Source organism: Hirundo rustica, chromosome 5 (genome assembly GCF_015227805.2).
Source record: "Hirundo rustica isolate bHirRus1 chromosome 5, bHirRus1.pri.v3, whole genome shotgun sequence".
Classification (NCBI taxonomy): Eukaryota; Metazoa; Chordata; class Aves; order Passeriformes; family Hirundinidae; genus Hirundo; species Hirundo rustica.
The window spans coordinates 48,786,717-48,805,692 of NC_053454.1; the positions used below are offsets into that span (position 1 = coordinate 48,786,717).

The 18,976-nt window shown below is 40.9% G+C and overlaps 2 protein-coding genes and 1 long non-coding RNA gene across 4 annotated transcripts in view; 2 read left to right on the forward strand and 1 right to left on the reverse strand.

The window, feature by feature from the left end:
* LOC120752954 (uncharacterized) overlaps nt 1–2,591 on the reverse strand; it is a 68,484-nt gene extending 65,893 nt beyond the window's left edge. For both annotated transcript variants that reach the window (XR_005700885.2, XR_005700886.2), the window contains exon 1: nt 2,453–2,591. This is a non-coding gene — a long non-coding RNA (uncharacterized LOC120752954). The remainder of the gene's footprint in view (nt 1–2,452) is intronic.
* A 2,838-nt stretch (nt 2,592–5,429) lies between these two features.
* Nucleotides 5,430–12,194, forward strand: LOC120752944 (radial spoke head protein 6 homolog A-like). The gene is made up of 6 exons (XM_040064778.1): nt 5,430–6,026; nt 6,496–6,730; nt 8,374–9,120; nt 10,456–10,594; nt 10,894–11,011; nt 11,620–12,194. The coding sequence occupies exons 1-6, from the start codon at nt 5,794–5,796 to the stop codon at nt 11,837–11,839; spliced, it is 1,692 nt and encodes a 563-aa protein (XP_039920712.1). The 5' UTR covers nt 5,430–5,793; the 3' UTR covers nt 11,840–12,194.
* Nucleotides 12,195–12,912: 718 nt separating this feature from the next.
* The window catches only part of LOC120753463 (centromere-associated protein E-like), a 37,403-nt gene continuing 31,339 nt past the window's right edge, over nt 12,913–18,976 (forward strand). Inside the window, exons 1-9 of the mRNA XM_040065718.2 lie at nt 12,913–13,091; nt 13,283–13,374; nt 14,276–14,365; nt 14,444–14,562; nt 15,610–15,729; nt 16,668–16,749; nt 16,947–17,014; nt 17,096–17,167; nt 18,674–18,725. Of these exons, the coding sequence (XP_039921652.1) occupies nt 13,036–13,091; nt 13,283–13,374; nt 14,276–14,365; nt 14,444–14,562; nt 15,610–15,729; nt 16,668–16,749; nt 16,947–17,014; nt 17,096–17,167; nt 18,674–18,725 (751 nt within the window). The 5' untranslated portion in view covers nt 12,913–13,035. The remainder of the gene's footprint in view (nt 13,092–13,282; nt 13,375–14,275; nt 14,366–14,443; nt 14,563–15,609; nt 15,730–16,667; nt 16,750–16,946; nt 17,015–17,095; nt 17,168–18,673; nt 18,726–18,976) is intronic.

An 18,976-nucleotide genomic window follows, 5' to 3' on the forward strand; every position in this document is an offset into this window, starting at 1 on the left:
TAGTTTTGGTATACAGCTAAATCATTATACCCTGTTTTACACCGCTGCTGCAGATCAGAGGGCTTACCATAGTAGGGGGGAAAATGAAAGAATCCATTCTCTATATAATGAAAGTGCTGTGACACATACAGCTAGGGAAAAGCAAAATAAGGACTGAAATGCTTAATTATCTTCAAGTACTTGCACTTGCTCAGCTTCATGTAAGAATAAAACCTTTTGCGTATTGTAAATTGAACATGGTATCTAATAAATATACAAGGTGACTCTCAGAAATACAGCACAAGTCCCAGCTCTGCAAAGCAAAATGTGAGCCTCCCTTGTAGTAACGGCAATAAATCATTGTTCCATTTTATCTGCTATTTAATTCACTCTTCACTGAAACAGAAATACTCAAGAATTGCCACAATGAACGAAACTTCTCCTAACCCATCCCCACCGAAAGGAGAAATTTACATGCAGAAAAAAGAGAAAACAAGCCTGGTAAGGTTTCAACAAGCCTACAATCAGCCCGAACAGAGGAGGGTATTTGATGCTAATTCCACCGCACTACTGCTGCAGCAAAGATCCTAAACTCCCATCAGTGTTGCACTGTTGAAACACAACAATTAGGATCTACACCACTCTGGGGAACAGACTGGGTGTCTTCAACGTGGCCCACAGGTTCAGTTGATGAGAATAGTGCTGCAATACACAATTATGTATAGCCAGAACTTTTTGAGGGAAGACCCCATCCCACCAAGACATTCAGATTCCTCTGCAGACCAGTTGAGAAAAACACATTGGAGAAGCTGAGCTGGCCCTATGTGGATCCAAGACACGCCTATTTGAACCCTGTATCACAGCTATAACATGCCAGCAAGATCATTCTGCCTTTCTTCCCACCCCAGAAAGTGTCACAGAACTCCAAAATCTGCAGCTGTGATCTAAGAGACTTGCAGGAAATGGACAGTTCTGAGCATCAGCACAAAGCACCTCAGCTGGCAGAGGTTAAACTCAGCATTTACTTAAAAGATTCACAACTGCCACACCCTGTTTGCCAGAAAATTCAGCTTTCTCCTCTTAAGTATCAAAACCTACAATGCTCTGATAGTACTAGCAGGTAAGAAAAGATACATCAACATCAATGAAAATTATTATAAATTAGAGATACAGCACCAAGAAAGCACTAATCATGCTATTGCTGTGCAATTTTTAGCCAGTTACACAGTGACCAAAGCCAGAGAAATACCGTCACCTTCAGTAATAGAAATTACATACACAAAGACGTTACATTCCTGAGTCTAAAAAACTAAGAGCTTCAATTTCTTGCACTTCTCCTAACAAATATCCTCACTGTGGCACTGTAATTACATAGTTTGAACAAAAGCTTAGCTTACAATAAAGCTTTAGAACTCAGATTACCAGGTGATAAAAACATTTTTTTTTCCCTTGAAACTGTACTGGTCCATGCCAACTCTACTGCCACTGCACCATTACCTGTAACTTGTGGTGATTTTCTGAACTCAGGGAATGCAAAATACAGAATCTGCACATCAGGATGTGACATCACACTCCACATTAACCACAGAAACTCTCCACCATAAGTCAGAATTAAAACCAGTTTGTCTCCCAGCATATATCCTCACCTATGTCAAAACATGAAAATGAAATGACAAAGGACCTAATCTCACTTTCACAGAAGTCAGTAGCAAAGCTCCTGCTGACTTCAATAAGAGCAAAAGCCAGCACTAGATCTCCAAACATAACTTTATTTCCTTCAGAGCACCAAACACATTTCCTATCAGTCCCCTGCAGAAGGATGATGGTCTCTCAGCTTTCCAATAATATTGCCTCATATAAAAAAAGCATCTCAGACTGCCAGTGTTCATCTAACATCTATGACCACCTGAGGAATACAGTTTGACTTCAGCATACAACCCAAAGAAGAAAAAAGAATCAATCTCCCTATGGGAGAAGAAAGGTGCTCACCTGCAGGAATGACTCAGTGAAGACTTTAGAACCAACAGAAAAAGTCTGCCATATTTTAAGGAGAACACACATGGGTGTCTCTTCCTCTCTGCACAATAAACAGTTGAGATTCAGGGAATAATATTTACAAGATCATCTTAGATATTTAGCAGGAAGTTACTACCAGAAATTACATATAAATAAGAACTTTTCCCAGATAGAAAACTATATCCTGAAAATGATGCAAAAATACATTTTTATCCTCTTTGGGTTTAAAAAATTAATAAAAGTGGAGACTCCACTACACAATTAAAACCACTTACTGTATATTTAACGTAGCATAGAAATTGCATGAGGTATTTTTAGAACTGCAGGAGAACCAAATGTTGCTGCTTCTGAACTGAATATATTTATGAAAAAGAGATTAAAAAGCAGTTACATAGTTAATAGTCTTTTAATAAGAATTAACAAGGTTATCAAGACAAAACCTGTACTTTTCAAGTACCTGTCCTCTTGAAGTCATTTGGAAGCAGCCAAAGCAAGCATAAGTATTTAATCCATAAACACAGCATAAAGAAAAAGCTAAATATTATCTTCAGACCCTGAGGAACTCCAGTCTTGACCTCAGCACGCAGCTTGAAACCTATGCCATAGGAAATCCAATGAGAACCTACTAATTATGCCCTCCTCTTAAGTGAGCTGCCAGCACACCTGCAACTACTTGATGGAACAAGCACTGAGCAGAAAGCAACAGCAGCTGCTTCATATTCTATAGGCTGGAATTAAGTTAAATTTGCCTTGCCAGCCACACAGGAGAGACCAGCTTCATCTCATTAGTTATAGGTGCTACTTAACTGGTCTAGAGGTGAAGGGGTTTTTTTGGAAGACACACATGGGACCTGAATCTGGGCTTTCCAATTCAATACTTGTTTGTAAGGAAAGCAACACAGTACAGAAGGATTATCAGCTGAAAAGGGAAGTTTTCTTCGTGTTGCCTGTCATTCCCTTCCCCAAAATTCACATGTTCAAGATTCACAAATGAACCTCTATAGAAATGTAACAGATGTCCAGTTCTATGTGCAACACTTTATATCATCTTTGGATCCCCATTTCAAAGCTAGTAACAGGTAGGAGTTCAGTTAAAAAAAAAAAATCCACTGAAAAGCAGAATTAATTCCACAGGTCAAGAAACAACACTGGCCACAGCAGAGACAATACAAACCTCCTTCGGAAAGGGAAAACATTAATACTTCAGTTACTGTTCAGCTGATTAACCCATGCTACTGACAATGATCAGAGTATGATTATGCTGTAATATTGCACATATCCATTTCTTACTTTTCTGTATCAACAAAAGACCATCATAGCACCTTGGTGAAACATCCTTCTGCACTGATGTATTATTTATCCTGAGCCCTTGCACGTGTTCTAACTTAAACAACTGCAATATAGGTGCCACCAGTTTTCTTTCTGTGCTGAATAAAATTGGAAAGACAAAGCACTTGCCCTCTCTTGAGCAGATACTTCTCTCAACACACTAGAAAAAAGGTAATTCGGTTCATACAGTTTTAATAGAAGTGAATTACTAAAAGAGTTTTCCCTCCAAGTATGAGATACAGAAATCAAATGGGAATCCACAAGTAATTTGCAAGTACTGTATCGCCCTCTGCAGTCAATGGGCAAGTTCTGCAAAATGAACCTGAGCACATTCCTTCGCAAAGATCAATTAAATATTCCTCTACAAGTAAAAAAACCAGCAGAACTAACTTTTTAAATTATAACGACTTTTTTCTTGGAATCATAGGAAAATGCAGAAATTTTTAGTTCTTGATATAAATGCTCCACCTGTCAAGGATGTGGAAAAGTATGTTCTGCTGCTCCTTTACAATGGGTCAGATTCCTCAATGATACTTCTAGTATTTACTCTCTTGGAATGTGACAGTAGTCTGCCATAGCTATTTCATAATTTTTCCTGGTTGCTTCTAATAAATATCCAAAATAAACCACACTTTTTAAAAGTTACATTAGCTGATCCATCAATGACAGAGAAGTGTATTGTACAGTTCAGGTATTGCACTACTTCATTTAACACAACCTTTAACTTTAACAGGACATTTTTATGGCACTGCACTAGTTTCACCCTGACTGCATGCCAGGTGCCCCCGCAAATCGATTTGCTATCACTCCCTCTACTGAACAGGACAGGAGAGAAAAAACACAACAGGTCAAGATGAGAGCAGGAAGATCATTCACCTATTACCATCACAGGCAAAACAGACTTGCCTTGGAGAAATAGACCAAATCCTTTACCAAGGAACTCAGAGCAGGATAATGGGAAATAACACCAAATCTTTAAAATGTAGTATTCGCATACTGTTGCAAACGAAAGTTAATTCACATTATGGCCACCTGTCTCCTTAATTCTTCGCTTTCTCGACCTGTGACAGGACTCCAGGTAACAGCATGAACCTGAATCAGGGGAGGTTCAGGTCAGATATCAAAAAAAGGTTTTCCAATCCGAGGGTGGCTGGGCACTGGAACAAGCTCCCTGGGGAAGTGGTCACAGCACCGAATCTGTCTGAGTTCATAAAGCATTTGGACAATGCTCTGGGGCACATGGTGGGACTCTTGGGGTGTCCTGTGCAGTGCCCAGAGTTGGACTAAGTGATCCTCATGGGTCACTTCCACCTCAGCAGATGCTACAATTCTCTTATTAACACTGATTGTGCTGCATGACAAAACTGCTTTCTATCCAAGCACCTTCATTCCAACTTAACTTATAATTGCTTGGGGTTTTTTTTCCCCTTGGATCCACGAATAGAATCTTTTAAAGCAAATACCAGATTTTACAGTATTTTTCTTCTCTTAAAAGAAAAACCTTTGTACATTATGAACAGCATATCGCCACTAAAATGCACACAAATGCAATGAAGGCAAATTAACAACCTTCTAAAACAAGATTAAACCTCTGAAGACCCACTCTTTTGCTCTCAGCAGACGGCTGAAAGACTCGTATCACGAAAGTTCAAGGGAAAGTATTAACAGCATTTCATGGTTTCACAGAACAAGACTGGTTTGGGTGGGAAGGCACATTAGACATCACCCGCTTCTCACCTGATGCCATGCGCAGGGACGCCATTCACTAGACCAGGTAGCTCAGGACCCCGTTACAGACCAACCTCAACCACCTTCCTTTCACCATCACCCCCGAGCGCCGCTGAAAGCGGTACAGAAGGGCTCAGAGGCCCCGCTGGAAAGGGGAGCGGCAGCCGGGGCGGGTCACTGGGGCTGCCCTCCCTCCCTCCCTCCCTGCCTGCCCGCGGCCGCGTTCCCCCGGTGACGCGCCGCCCGCCGCCGTTGCTGCTGAGGGCCCGCGCGGTGTCCCCGGGCCGGGCCGGGCCGGGCCGCACACGGGCCCGCAGCGAGCCCCCGCCCCAGGGAAGGGCAGGAGGAACCCGCCTGTGTCCGCCTGAGCCCGCACGCAGCCCCCACGCTGCTCACCCGCCCCAGCGGCGCCCCGGGCAGCCGCCCTCTGAGACCCTCGTCAGCCCCAGACGTCGGATCCGGGACCGGCTCCCTGGGAATACCAGGAGACTTTAAGGCGAGGGTCTGAGCAGCCACGAGGAGTGAGGAAAAGCATCTCTCAGCCGCGCCAGGACCCGCACCGAGCACAGGACCACGGGGGAAGCGTCGGCCGGACCCGTGCAGCAGGACAAGCACGGTGTCGGTCACAGAGCCCGGTTCAACACCTCGGCCACCCACGGGCAGCAGCGCACCAGCTGCAGGTGCCACAACTAAGCACCAGCCGGAAACAAGGCTCCCGAGGCACCGGGGACAAGGCACAGCATGGATCAGTCACCGGGATTAGACCCTTCACGGGAACCAAAAAGTGCCGATCCACAAGATGCCTATGAACGTGGCCACGGCCCTTACCAGCCACACGAACCGGGTTATGGTCTAGACCAGCCCGGATACAGCCCATATGAGGACGAGATTCCCGATCCCCAAGCTCGGATGCTGGCAATCAAGAATGCAAAAGCATATTTACTGAAGACCAGCACGAAATCTGGCCTGAACTTGTAAGTCTGAAAAAAAGGATCACAATCAAATACGGGTAGAAAGTATGAGTGGAGGGAAAGGTAAAAGGACAAAGGGAGGTACCATATAGAATGGGATCATGTTACATATGCAGTATTTCATCACTAGTGATACTTGGATGTGTCCAACATCTTTCAGAAACAAAATTCCCAATGGAATTTTATAAAGAGTTAAAAAATAAATTGATATGATAGAGAGTAAGTTTAAATTCAGATTCAGCTCATAGATGGATGGGGTATGTACTAGAAATGGAAGATGGGAATGCTCTTAACTACAATCAGACCAGTTTTAACTCTTAATTTGCCTTAACGCTCCATGATCCCCTTTCTTCTAACTATTCCAATGATTTCTGCAAAGATCCAGATGGTTAGCCTTTACTTTTTTTACTAAAATCATAATATTCTAAGACTTTTGTACAGTAAGCCAACAATATTTACATTTATATGACAGATATGATCATTTTGCTAATATACTAACAAAGATCCTGGATGAACAGCCCACAAATACAGTAGACATAATTGAGAATATCAGCAAGGATGTGAAGTGGGCTCAGTTTCGGAAAAAAATGGACACTCTTCGAGACGAACATCTGATTCCTCCAACATTTGAAGCTGCAGAAAAGTTTAAAGCTTTGTTCATCAAGAAAGGTGGAGAAGAAGAACGTGAAGAAGTAGAAGAAGTGATGGTGAGTTATTATCGGAGTGAAACAGGTACCAAATATACCAGGGAAGGGGTGGGTGGATAGTGGGAAGGGAAAGGAGAAAGGGAGCAAGTTGTGGTCTCTTCTGAAGTGCTGCCTCTCGTGACCACACAAATAATTGTAGCCACAGCACTGTGTACCCTCTTCACAGCTGAGCTCCTCCCGTGTCTAGTTCCAACGGGACAAAAAAAAAAAAAATCTGGTTGCTTAGTTGAGATGTTTTTTCCTGCAGTAAATCTAATATCCTGAGCCTTTCTAATCAGGGATGTTCTAGAGATGATAAACAGAAAGTAAGGTTTATAACGTCTCCTGTACGGAATATTGCATATTCCGTTCAGCACGGAATATTGCATCCAAGTTTATTTTCTTTATATAAAAGGGATGTTTCCTTGCTGAAGTGACCACAATTCTTGATACCTTTTAGACAATATTGTGCACAGCTGCTACTGTAAATAGAAAAATGCAGAATTTTGTGATTCTTCCAACTCCTGATGTGATTCCAGTCTGTCCTTCTCCAACTGAAACAAAATATGGTTTTAATGAAGAACTAATACAATTGAAAAGCCACTTCTTAAAACAGGATTTTTCATTATTCAGTTGCTTATATGCAGAAGCATTTTTACCCAAAGAAAAATGAGAATTCTTATAATGAGAAATATAAGAATATAAATGAGATTTATAATAGCCAAGGGAAATCATTCAACAAGATGTTGATTTTCATATGAAGTTAACCAGTATATATTCAAATTAATTACCACTGTAGAGTCCAAATACCAACCACAGAAGAGATAGTCCTTCATCTTTTCCATAGCTTGTTGTATATCTTACATTAATAGTATAGGATTAAATGGAAATGGAAAAAAAGATAGGGTATTTCAGAAAGGAATTCTGAATTTTTCATACTCCTGTCAATCTTGCTTTAATATAAGAAACCTGTCAGATCCAAAGAAATTCCATATGAAACCAGCACTGATTCTTCCAAATTCCCTACCCTGTCATGTCCAACTTCTAGTAACTCTGTGTTGTATGATCACCTACCTCCCATTAAATGAGAGAGAGGTGGTAGAGCAACGGGAAATACTTAATTATTAGCCTACTTCTGCTTTCACCCAAGCCAGATGGAGTCTTACAATGCACTTTGATAAGAGCAGGGGCAATATTTTAAAATTGCAGGGAGCTCTGTGCCAAACAACATTCATCCCAGAGAAATGTTGTTGGTCCCGTGCCTAAATATGTAAAATCTGTATTATCTACAACACAAGGCAACACAGTGTCACTGTTTGCAAGCATCAAGGCCTCTTACCTGACATGCCCTAGCACTGAATCCCTTGTGGATCTTGTGTAAGAATGCTGACTTTCCTTATTTTGCAGTAATTAGGAGTTTGAATTTTGAAATCCTGTGTTCTAAGAGCTGCAGTTCATCTGTGTTCCCTTCTTTACCACTAAAAGACTTTTAATTTTTCTAAATGATAGTAAAAAAAGTAGTGAATGAATGTCTGCAAAGCACTTTGAGATAATGAGGGGCACGACAGGAAAGTGAGGTATAATGTTCAGTAGATAACATGTTCAATTTTTAAAATAAAAAATTATCCTATTCTTTAGCTCTAACTCTGAATATTCTTTTCTAGGGAGAGCCCGCTCTACCAAATGTGATGGAAACAGCCTTTTATTTTGAACAGGCTGGAATTGGCCTGAACAAAGATGAATGCTATTACATATTCCTTGCCCTTAAAAACCTAATTAATCTTCAGCCAATCCAGACCTGCCGCTTCTGGGGCAAAATTTTGGGCCTGGAAATGAACTATATTATAGCTGAAGTACAATTACGGGAAGGGGAAGAGGAGGAAGAAACAGGAGAGGAAGGAGAGGGAACTACTGCGGAAGGAGTGAAAGAGACAGGTGAGGCTGAAGAAGAGGAGCAGAAGGAAAAAGAAGCTGAACCACCAAAGTCCACCTATAAACCCCCACCTGAGATCCCAAAAGAAGCAAATGGGACCGGGACTAATAAATACGTCTACTTTGTCTGTAACGAGCCAGGCAAACCCTGGGTGAAGTTGCCTCCAGTGACACCAGCTCAGATTGTCTGTGCCAGGAAGATCAAGAAGTTCTTCACTGGTCGGCTGGATGCTCCTGTCGTGAGCTTTCCTCCTTTTCCTGGAAATGAGGCCAATTACCTGCGCGCACAGATAGCTCGAATCTCAGCAGGAACCCATGTCTCCCCCACTGGATTTTACCAGTTTGCAGATGAGGAAGAAGAAGAAGAAGAAGGAGCAGATACTTATGAGGAAAACCCCGAGTTTGAGCCTCCTCCTGTGGCTGAGATGGTGGAGTCCCTCGCCACGTGGGCACACCATGTCAAGGGCATTCTACAGCAGGTGTGTGCCGGCACAGCTCACATGGACCCTGGATACCACTCACACTGAGTGCTTGTAGGGTCACAGGATGTGAATGACACTCAACACCTGCACATGCAAACTAGTCACAGAAATGCTATTGGATTGAAAGATGTTTATATAGAAAATACATTTTATATTGTATATAATACCAAAATATCTTGCACGTATTTTATATGGCATGTAATATATAAATATCTTGCACATATTTACATATACCATCTATTTTTATGTATGTGTATATATATGTGTGTGGATATAGACATATATGATATAGATAGAGATAGAGATATTTAGGAACCCTCTAGGTTTAGTACTTTTTCCAGTGATGTGTTCTTGAGATTGAAACCTATCTTTAAATAACAGTATGGAGCTACACCCTGATAGATAATAATTATTTCTTGCAATCTTCTTTATTAGGCTTTCTGCTTTGAGATCCTTATTTGACAAAAATGTTTAAAATTCTCTTTTCTTGGGTAGGATGCTAAAAAGCAGATCACTTATGGTTGTAAGCTAAATGGAGCTTACTTGGTGTTTTCTTCTGGTTAATTTTTTGCTTTATACTTTCTGCTGTGAAACATTCAAATGAAAAACTTAAAAACATGTTCTATCAAACCAGTGCTAGAAAGAGCTATTACTAATTTGGTTTTCATTGCTGGATGGTTTGATGGCCAGTCTACCAATTCAAGAATGCTGGTGTAAAATAACAGCAAATTATAGGAAATAAGGTTTAAATTTACTACCAGCAAAACAATAGTTGTAAAAAATAAATTTTATATGCATTAGAATCTTAAGAACATTCTGTTCTGTTTCTCTGACTGTTAGCCAAATAACAAGGCAGATTTTTAAAAAAAGGGATAAGTCCATAGTTTGCAGTAAGTGGTAATCTAGCAAGATATAAACCAAGCTGGCCAGGAACTGAAGAATACAAAATGACAAAAAGCTGATGACAGAGGTATAAGGTTATTCTCAAACAGTAATCAGAAAGGAACGAGGGGAGGAATGAGGAGAACATTCTGACAAGAGGATACAGTATTCTGTTAACAATATACCAATTATGCAAAGCACATACAATACTGAACATTGCTGGAAACAGAAAATATGTACTAACACCCAGACACTTACTGAAACTTGTTTTAAATATATATATATATATATCTTTGCTTACACTAACAATTATGAACAATTATGGAATACATGTTTTTCTTTTCCCTATCCCTTAACTGTGTGTGTGTCTGAGCCAATTGTTTTAACTAGTTTTAACTTGCATTCTTTCAATGACTACATGTATTTATTACTTTTCCACATCAATTACAGGGTCGCTGTGTTTGGATTAATCCTTCTCAAAAAACAGAGGAAAATGAAGAAGATGATGAAGAGGAGGAAGAGGAGGAGGGGGAGGAGCAACAGGAAGAAAGAGGACCACCTCTTCTTACTCTAATCTCTGAAGATGAAGGTATTCTTCATGGAATATGAAATTTTTGATAGTCACTAGGAATGTTGTCATTTAGCAGTAAATATTTGAACTCCATTTGAAACATTTGAACTGTGACTGCTTGGAGCAATGTACTTTGTCTACACTGTTTGTAAACAGTGCCTACACTTACTGTTTCTGACTTCTGGCTCCTTCCATCATGCAAGTTAATATAAACTTTGCTTGAATTCTGTGCAAGTCTTGTAGCTCAGTCTTAAATATTTTGTAGAGGCTCATCAAGTCCATTTATTCATAGACAGTGTGTGTTTGGCTGTCTCCAGGCATGAAAGACATCCCTGCTTGGACAGCTCAGGCTTCTACAAACCTGATCCCAGAATATTCTGTTGCAATCCTGCAGTCTAACCGATGGCCTGGAGCTTATGCCTTTGCATCTGGCAGGTGAGAGTCCACCTGACATGGTCACAACACTGACTCTAGTGCTACATACGGGTGTCTCTCTAATGCAGGCAGAGTTACTTTATTATTAATTCATTGACTGAATTCTACCTATTCCAGAGAATGATGGAGATGGCCACTTAAATGTGCATAGCAACAGTAAATATGTATTTAAGACTGAAAACAAATAATCATTGGAAAGGCTGGCATAAAGTTAATGGATATAAACACCCTTTATAGTATTTGAGCACAGTCCTTGATTTAAGGCACATATTCTTGTGTCTGTGGGACTTTTTTACAAAACCAGCTACATTCTGCGGTTCTAATGTTCGTTTGTTTCCACTACACGTGGTTATTACTTCCATGTATATTTCCACTACACAGTCATTCCACTACACTGTACCGCAGTGAAGTGCAGTGACACATCATCTTTTTGAATAGATGCATTAATAACCATTAGAGCAGTTAAAAAGAAGTGCCATGTTTAAAATTCTTCTGCTCTAGGATATCTGTGCCACAGTGACTTCTTGTGCAGCAGAGTAAGGATGCCTGAGAGTGTCTCTGCTAATAGTCGGGGGATGAATGTGTGATCTTTCATTTCTCTTCCTCAGGAAATTTGAGAACATCTACTTTGGCTGGGGTCACAAATACAGTACAGAAAGCCACACTCCTGAACTGCCCCCACCAGTACAAGCAGAATTCCCCACTGGGCCAGAAATCACTGAGACAGTAGACCCCACTGTGGAAGAGGAAATGGCTTTCAAGATTGCACAGGAGGAAGCCTTAGCCGAAGCTGAGGAAGAGGAAGATGAGGAAGGGGAGGATGATTAAAATATGGAAGAAAACAGATAGTTTTAGAAGTCTGAACACAAACAGTGTTTTCATAACTTAGTCATTTATTTACTGATCTCAAAAGAAACGCATTTGGAGCGTGCTTTTTTTTATTATTATTATTATTTCTGTGGGCTTTTCTTTGCAGCTATCTTCCTCTCCTTTCCCACCCCTCAACCTACCCGCATGGGCATGAAGGCTTTTTCTATGTTTGACTAAACAAACACAGTCTGCTTCCTAAACTGATACTGCTTTGAACTAAGAACTACCACCCACCAGATGTTTGCACTGTCTTTCTAGCAGTCACTTTGATACATATATACAGTTTACTTAAATAAATTTTTTTTAAATCCCATGACAGCGCCACTTTCATGTGTAAAAGCGTACTATTCAGATACAGTAGGCAGCTCATTGATGTGCGGGCTGAGGGCACGGCAGTGATACTGCTTATCACTGGCACTCGTTGGCTACACCTCCAATCCCGTGCTCAGTTTGGGCCCCTCACTGCAAGAGACGTGGAGATGCTGGAGCACATCCAGAGAAGGGCAATGGAGCTGGGGAAGGGTCTGGAGCACAGATCCTGTCAGGAGCGGCTGAGGGAGCTGGGGCTGTTTATCCTGGAGGAAAGGAGGCTCAGAGGAGACCTTATCCCTGTCTACAACTCCCTGACAGGACGGTGTAGCCCGGTGGGGTTGGCGTCTTCTGCCCAGTTACAAGATGAACAGCCTTAGGTTGCGCCAGGGGAGGTTCACACGGCATATTAGGAAAAAATCCTTAATGGAAAGGGTTGTCAGCCGTGGAACGGCTGCCCAGGGAAGCGGTGCAGTCACCATGCCTGGTGGTATTTAAAAGACCTGCAGAGGCGGACCTGAGGACAGCGTTCGATTCCCGGACCGCTGCCATCCGGGCGCTGCCCGCAGCCGGGGGGGGAAGGTGTCGCTCGGGGCCGCTCATCCGCCTGTTCCTGCCCATGCTTCCCTTGCCCGCCCCCCCCACACCTCCCCGCCAGCTTGTGCGAGTGGTGCGCTCCACGCACGGCGTGCGTCCCTCGCGGGCCAATAGGGAGCGGCTGCGGGCGCAGTTCAAACTGCGGCGGCGGTTGGGGCGGGCGCTCCGTGCTCCCGGCGCTCCCGATCTTCCCGGTCCCCCCGGTGCCGTCCCTTATCCCTGTTCCGCTCCTCCTGGCCCGGGCGGGTATGGCGGACGAGGGCGCCGTCACGGTGTGCGTGCGTGTGCGGCCGCTCATCGCCAGGTGAGCCGCCGGGCTGGCGGCGGGAGGGAGCTCCCTCCGCACCCCCGGGTGCCGCCGTGCCAGGGAGGCGAACGGAGGGATCCGGAGCGAGGGGCTGGCGAGAGCCGGGGAAAGGGGGTCGCGGTAAGGGGCCCGCGTTTTGGGAGCGGAGTCTTCGCTCCATAAAGGTAACAAAATGTCTCTTCTTGTAGGGAAAATGCCTCAGGAGATAAAGTGTCCCTGCACTGGAGAAGTGAGAATAATACCGTTTCCGACGTGAATGGTACCAAAATATTTAGTTACGGTAAGACTGTGAGAGTAGTTGCTTTACTTAGGTGCTTACGCGGAGCTTTGCGACAGTACTCTTGAGCGTGTCGACTGTGGTGAATGCCCTGAGCTTCTTGAAACGCCCCCCAACCTTCCCAGCCTCGTAATTCCGAAGGAGTGTCAGTGAGCACGCAGGATTTCGGGTGTAGGCAGCACTGGGATGTGCTTTTGAGGTTAGCTTCCTGCTGGACTTTGTTTTCTCTGTTCTGGTTAATGCCGTAGTAGCTTTGGAACGCACTTTTTTGATCTGAAATCCAATAACAAATGGAATAAACAAGGGCTAGTCCAGAGCATTTAGGGAGAAAGGTATGGGAGAACACAATCCCAAAATGACTAGTGTGAATGTTGGATTCTCGTAATTAACTGGCTCCCTTTGAGTCTTTTCCTGCTTGTAGATTGACTCTACTTGTTAATATGAATGTAGCCACTACAAACATTTTCCCCAAAACACCGATTCAGTAAAAGCATGCACCAGGCTAGGAGTTTAACAATTAACCCGTCTTGTCAGGCTTACCATCCTTGTAGATAAATTAGCCAAAGCTTTTTAGGATTAGATGGGATGATCATTTAACTGTGTTCATTATTCTTAGGGGGTTTTTTTAAGTTGTCTGTCATCTGTGCATTGTGTCTTTCTTGATTTTGTGTTTAATATTTATGTAAAACAAAAATTTAAAGCTTACATTAGTGGTATTACTTACATTACTTACATTAATGGAAATATTATATATATTATATATATTATGGAAATATTTATATTTCAATTAACCTACGAATGATTGTCCAAATTTACTGGGTTTGAAATCAGCAATACTGAATGACAGCTTGTTTTGACTTGCAGTAGAGTGGATTAACGTGCTTTATTTTTTTGTTGTTTTAAGATCGTGTCTTTCACTCAAGCGACAACACTCAGCAGTTGTATGATGGTGTAGCTGTTCCAATTATAAAGTCAGCTGTGCAAGGCTATAATGGTAAGTTTTAAAACTCTGTTTAAATCCTTTTTGTAATATATTTCAGAGATAGTTGGTAAAACTTAACCATCTTTCTAGGCACGATTTTTGCTTATGGACAGACTGCTTCAGGGAAGACTTACACAATGATGGGGAATGAAGATTCCATGGGCATTATCCCTAAGGCAATTCAACATGTGTTCAAAATTATTTGTGAGGTGAGCAATTCTATTAAACTGAAGTGACTGAGAGGATTAGTAATATTTGTGATGGTTACATAAAAGTTAATTTTAGTACCAAGAGGCTTATGAAGGAAATTAATTTATATTGGACTATATGTTGCAGTTACTTTGCTAGCCTGGTAAAGATGAGTGTTTCAAACAAAAAGTTAATGGGACTCTATTAGTTGAATTCAAATCAGAACAAAACTGAGGATGTTTCTTAACCTCCCAAATATGTTAAACTGATTACAAATAAAAACAGGTACTCACTTAATAATGTGAAGCTTTGTGTTTATTCTACCACTGTAAAAGTCTAAAAAATTAACAATTAAAGACTTTTTTTTTTTTTTTTTTAAGTGGGAAGGATATGACACTATTTATTTATTTCAGGCTCACAAAAGAATTGCTAATTGCTCAATATTAATAAAAGTAAGGAGAAAGTGTACATTAAAACAGTGATTTCCAAAACATGATTTGTGGAGTGCTTGCTTTTGCCTTGAGGGCTTCAGGTAATTGTTACCAGTGAAGTGAAATGGTCACTGCTCCTTTAAAGAGGTGCAGAGTACCTTTAGAGAGTTTATAGAATTAAGGGTTCTAAAGGCAAGAAGATTTTCTTTGAGTCCATTGTGCAGTCTTTTCTCACCCCAGCATTCCCTACCAAGGAGGCAGGGGAAGGAGCAGCAGCAAAGTAAATCCAAGCAAGCAAAGAGAGAACACGAGGTATACAGAGAGGAAAGTCTAAGCAGGAGGAAATTGTTTATGGAATTGGCATTTAAGTAGGAGAGCTATTGTCATGCTTCTGTAGGGCAGTTATCTTAATTTTATAACCTCTTAGAAGTGGTATACCATTATTGCAGCTGGAAAGAGGTGGGATAGCAAAAAAATAATTCTGTATTGATAGATGCTAATGCATAGAAAGGATGAAGGGAAGGAATCTGTGGAACAGTATCCAAACTTTTATCTTGAATATAAGAATACTTGAATTAAAAGATGTCCATCAGTTAGTCTGTTTTTTGTTTGTTTTGTTTTTTCCTTCAACATTAGATTCCAGATAGAGAATTCCTGCTAAGGGTTTCTTACATGGAAATCTACAATGAAACAATTACTGATTTGCTTTGCGATAATAGGAAAAAGAAGCCTCTGGGAATTCGTGAGGATGTTAATGTAAGTGGCTGTTATATGTGAGTATTGCATCTGCTTGGAGTAAAAGAAGTTGGGGGGAAAAAACATCTTCAGAAGCATCCAGTGGAAAACTTTTCTGAGACAAACTGTGTAATTGTGTCTTCAGCATTAGCAGAAGGACGCTTGATGTAGTATAATAACAGTAGTGACCTTCAGCTTGCTATTGCTTGTTCATCTTTATAAATCTTTATTAAAGTAGATTTAATCCTTAGTTTAGGGATCAGAGTTTTCCTGGATGGTATATTTTATTTAACTTTTACAGTAAAGACTCAAGAATTGTTTAGCTAATGACACTTTTGCTAATATGACATTAAGCTCCATGTGTTACCAGTTTTGGATGTACAGAGTCACTTTAGTATCATCTTCCATATGATACTTCATATCATCTACCAAGTAGATACACTTTTCTTCTGCAGTGATCATAGAATATGAGACTAGAACTATTCAGTAAGGCGATCGCTATAGAAAATAGATCTTTATTAACACCATCATCAGTTTCTTTATATTACATTTTGTAGGAAATAATAAAAACAGTTGGTTTGGGGGTGGGTTTTTTCCTTTGGTTACCTTAAATGATCATGGGCTTGGAACACAGGAAGAAGGGAAAGTTACCAGTTGTATGACTGTGTCCTCATAAGAGTTACTGAGAGATATACTCCTAAATTCCCTTAGACAATGTCAAGACGGATATTTCATGCAGCAGTTCTGGTTTTAGGAAACTTTCTAAGTCTGTTGTTTGGTTCTTGTGCCCTTAGACCACAATTTTGGTCAAAGTCTAAACTTTACCCATCCCTTGTGTTTGGAGTAAAAAGAAATTCAATTGTTGAATAAATATCATAATAATTGCTGGTAATGTTAAGTTTATGTATTGAAGTGTGTTTTGGAGTTCAGTAGAGTTTATTACTGTGTTTATTCTATAGAGGAATACTTATGTAGAAGATCTGATTGAAGAAGTTGTGGTTGCTCCAGAACAAGTTATGGAATGGATCAGAAAAGGAGAAAGTAAGTATTTAGACAATGTCAGCTGATAGCTTAAAAAAGTGTTGGTTACTGAGGTACATTTAGAACCATGGGGTATCCCTTTGGGTTTATATTCATAAGCCAAAGTTTTTCAGAAAGTTTTAAAATTGTGCTTTTAGTCTGTTTATCTCCAGTTTACTAGATTATAAGCAGAAGTACTCTAATATTGTTTTTGTCAGGAAATCGCCATTATGGAGAAACAAAAATGAATGAACACAGCAGCCGTTCTCACACTATCTTCAGAATGGTAAAAACTGTTTCACTACTGGGGGTGGTTTTATTGTTTTCAAAGTAACAAAATCTTCATTGCACTTCATTGCGTTTCTAGATCATTGAAAGCAGAGAACGGAGTGACCCTGCAAATGCAAACTGTGACGGGGCAGTCATGGTTTCCCACTTGGTAAATGTCTATTTAATGCCTTCTTGGGGTACACGTTAACTAGACAATTTACTGTTACTGCTTGTTTGAGACACTAATGGTATTTCACTATGCCTTACAAGAATTCTTTGCTGTTAACTCTGACAAATGTTTTTTAGTGTAGAGGGAGACTCCTGTGGCATTATCTAGAGCAGATGTTCCCACCAGAGGAAATTCTATATGAGAATTATTCAGGCTGGATTGGGGAGTGTTGTGACCTTGTAGGCGCATAAGGGATTATGTCAGAGTGCTCTTGCATTTTGTTAAATATATCTTCCCTACAATTGTTTCTGACCACTGACAAGTCCAGTGGAATAACTTGTAAAATGGGTAACCTTAAGACTTCCCTTATCCTCAAGTTTAGTAGTTAAAAGAACGTATGGCCTACATCTGCAATTGCCAAAAGATTCTTTTTTTTTTTTTTTTTAAAGTAACCCCACTTAGCATCTCTTTGGTGGGTTACTGGTATATGAAATACCATAAACTGGGGGGAATACCACTGGACATCTCTAGAGAAATGTTAAAGGTTTCAGAGGCCTTTTCTACAGCCTTTTCTTGATTCTCAGAAAATTATTTGAAACAACTACAGGAATAGAACCAATGTGAAACTATTTGAGCCTACTAAAATCTGATGAACACTCTTACTCAGAATTGGAAGTGGCATTAAGTTAATCACATGCATTGTGGAAAGAGCTTTCTGTTCTGGCTTCATGTGAGAAAGCTCTGGGGTCTGAATGTAAACAATGCTCATGCAGTATCTCAACAAACTAAGACCTACTTTTTGTGCTTACCATAACTTAGAGGATCCACTCTTCCTGCACCACCCCCTCTGCCCCATCCCAGTTCTGACTTTAGAGTAACCACAAGCAACAGCAGGGAGGGAAGAGGCATTTTGGCCCTCTTGGTCTGTTTCTGCTTGGTGGAGTTAGTACAGGATTTTACTCCTCTGAAGCAAAAATCAACCTGAGTGAGGGCTACTTGCTCAGGCAAATCATTGTGGGATGCCATAATGTTCTAGTTGGCTTTGAACCAGGTTCAGAGTGAGGCTTTTCCTCTAGTAGTTAATTTCTTTTCCTTATCTCCACAATGACGGGCAAGGAGAGACATACAGCCAGCTTAGGACAGGACACTAGATAATCTCACCTAGGCTTTTTCCCATGAAAGATTCCTACAGCTGGAATTAGTAGTTAACACTTTGTATTGAGAAACTGTGTTTATCTCTTTCTGACTGAGAGTAGAGGTTGTTGCACTGAGAGTTTGAAACACTACTTTGGGGTGAAATAATAGAGTTCATACAAACTTGCCCTTATGTGCCTTTGAAAGTACTGTTTGTGTGTAGTAGCAGTGCATCAATTACAGTAATGACAGAGCCCTTGCTTGTTTTTGAAGCTTAACTTTAGTTTGTGAAATTGTTAGAGATTTAGAATTAGAAGGACTTAAAGTAAATTTCCTCAGAACTAACCTGTGAAATATTTAATGAATTTGCAGAACTTGGTAGATCTGGCAGGCAGTGAAAGAGCTAGTCAAACAGGATCTGAAGGTGAGTGTTAAATGAGGCTCCACTGACAATAACTTCTGTTTATTAACCCTTATGAGAGTCTGTGATAGGAAGGAAATTATTTGATCCATGTTGATATGGTGTTATTTATTGTTTATGGATAAGGCTTTTTCCTCTTGGTAGGACAGGATCTACTCAGGGAAACACTGTAAATGCTGTGAAGTGCAAACAATTAAGTAGTGATGTGCCTTTTCTAGAACTGCAGGCCCAGCAACAGTCCTGCAGTGAATAGA

Bases quoted from the DNA above. Each gene is read 5' to 3' on its own strand.
- LOC120752944 (XM_040064778.1), top strand. From the start codon at position 5,794: ATGGATCAGTCACCGGGATTAGACCCTTCACGGGAACCAAAAAGTGCC. The intron at 6,731-8,373 runs GTGAGTTATTAT...ATTCTTTTCTAG, and splicing joins AAGAAGTAGAAGAAGTGATG to GGAGAGCCCGCTCTACCAAA. The intron at 9,121-10,455 runs GTGTGTGCCGGC...CATCAATTACAG, and splicing joins TCAAGGGCATTCTACAGCAG to GGTCGCTGTGTTTGGATTAA.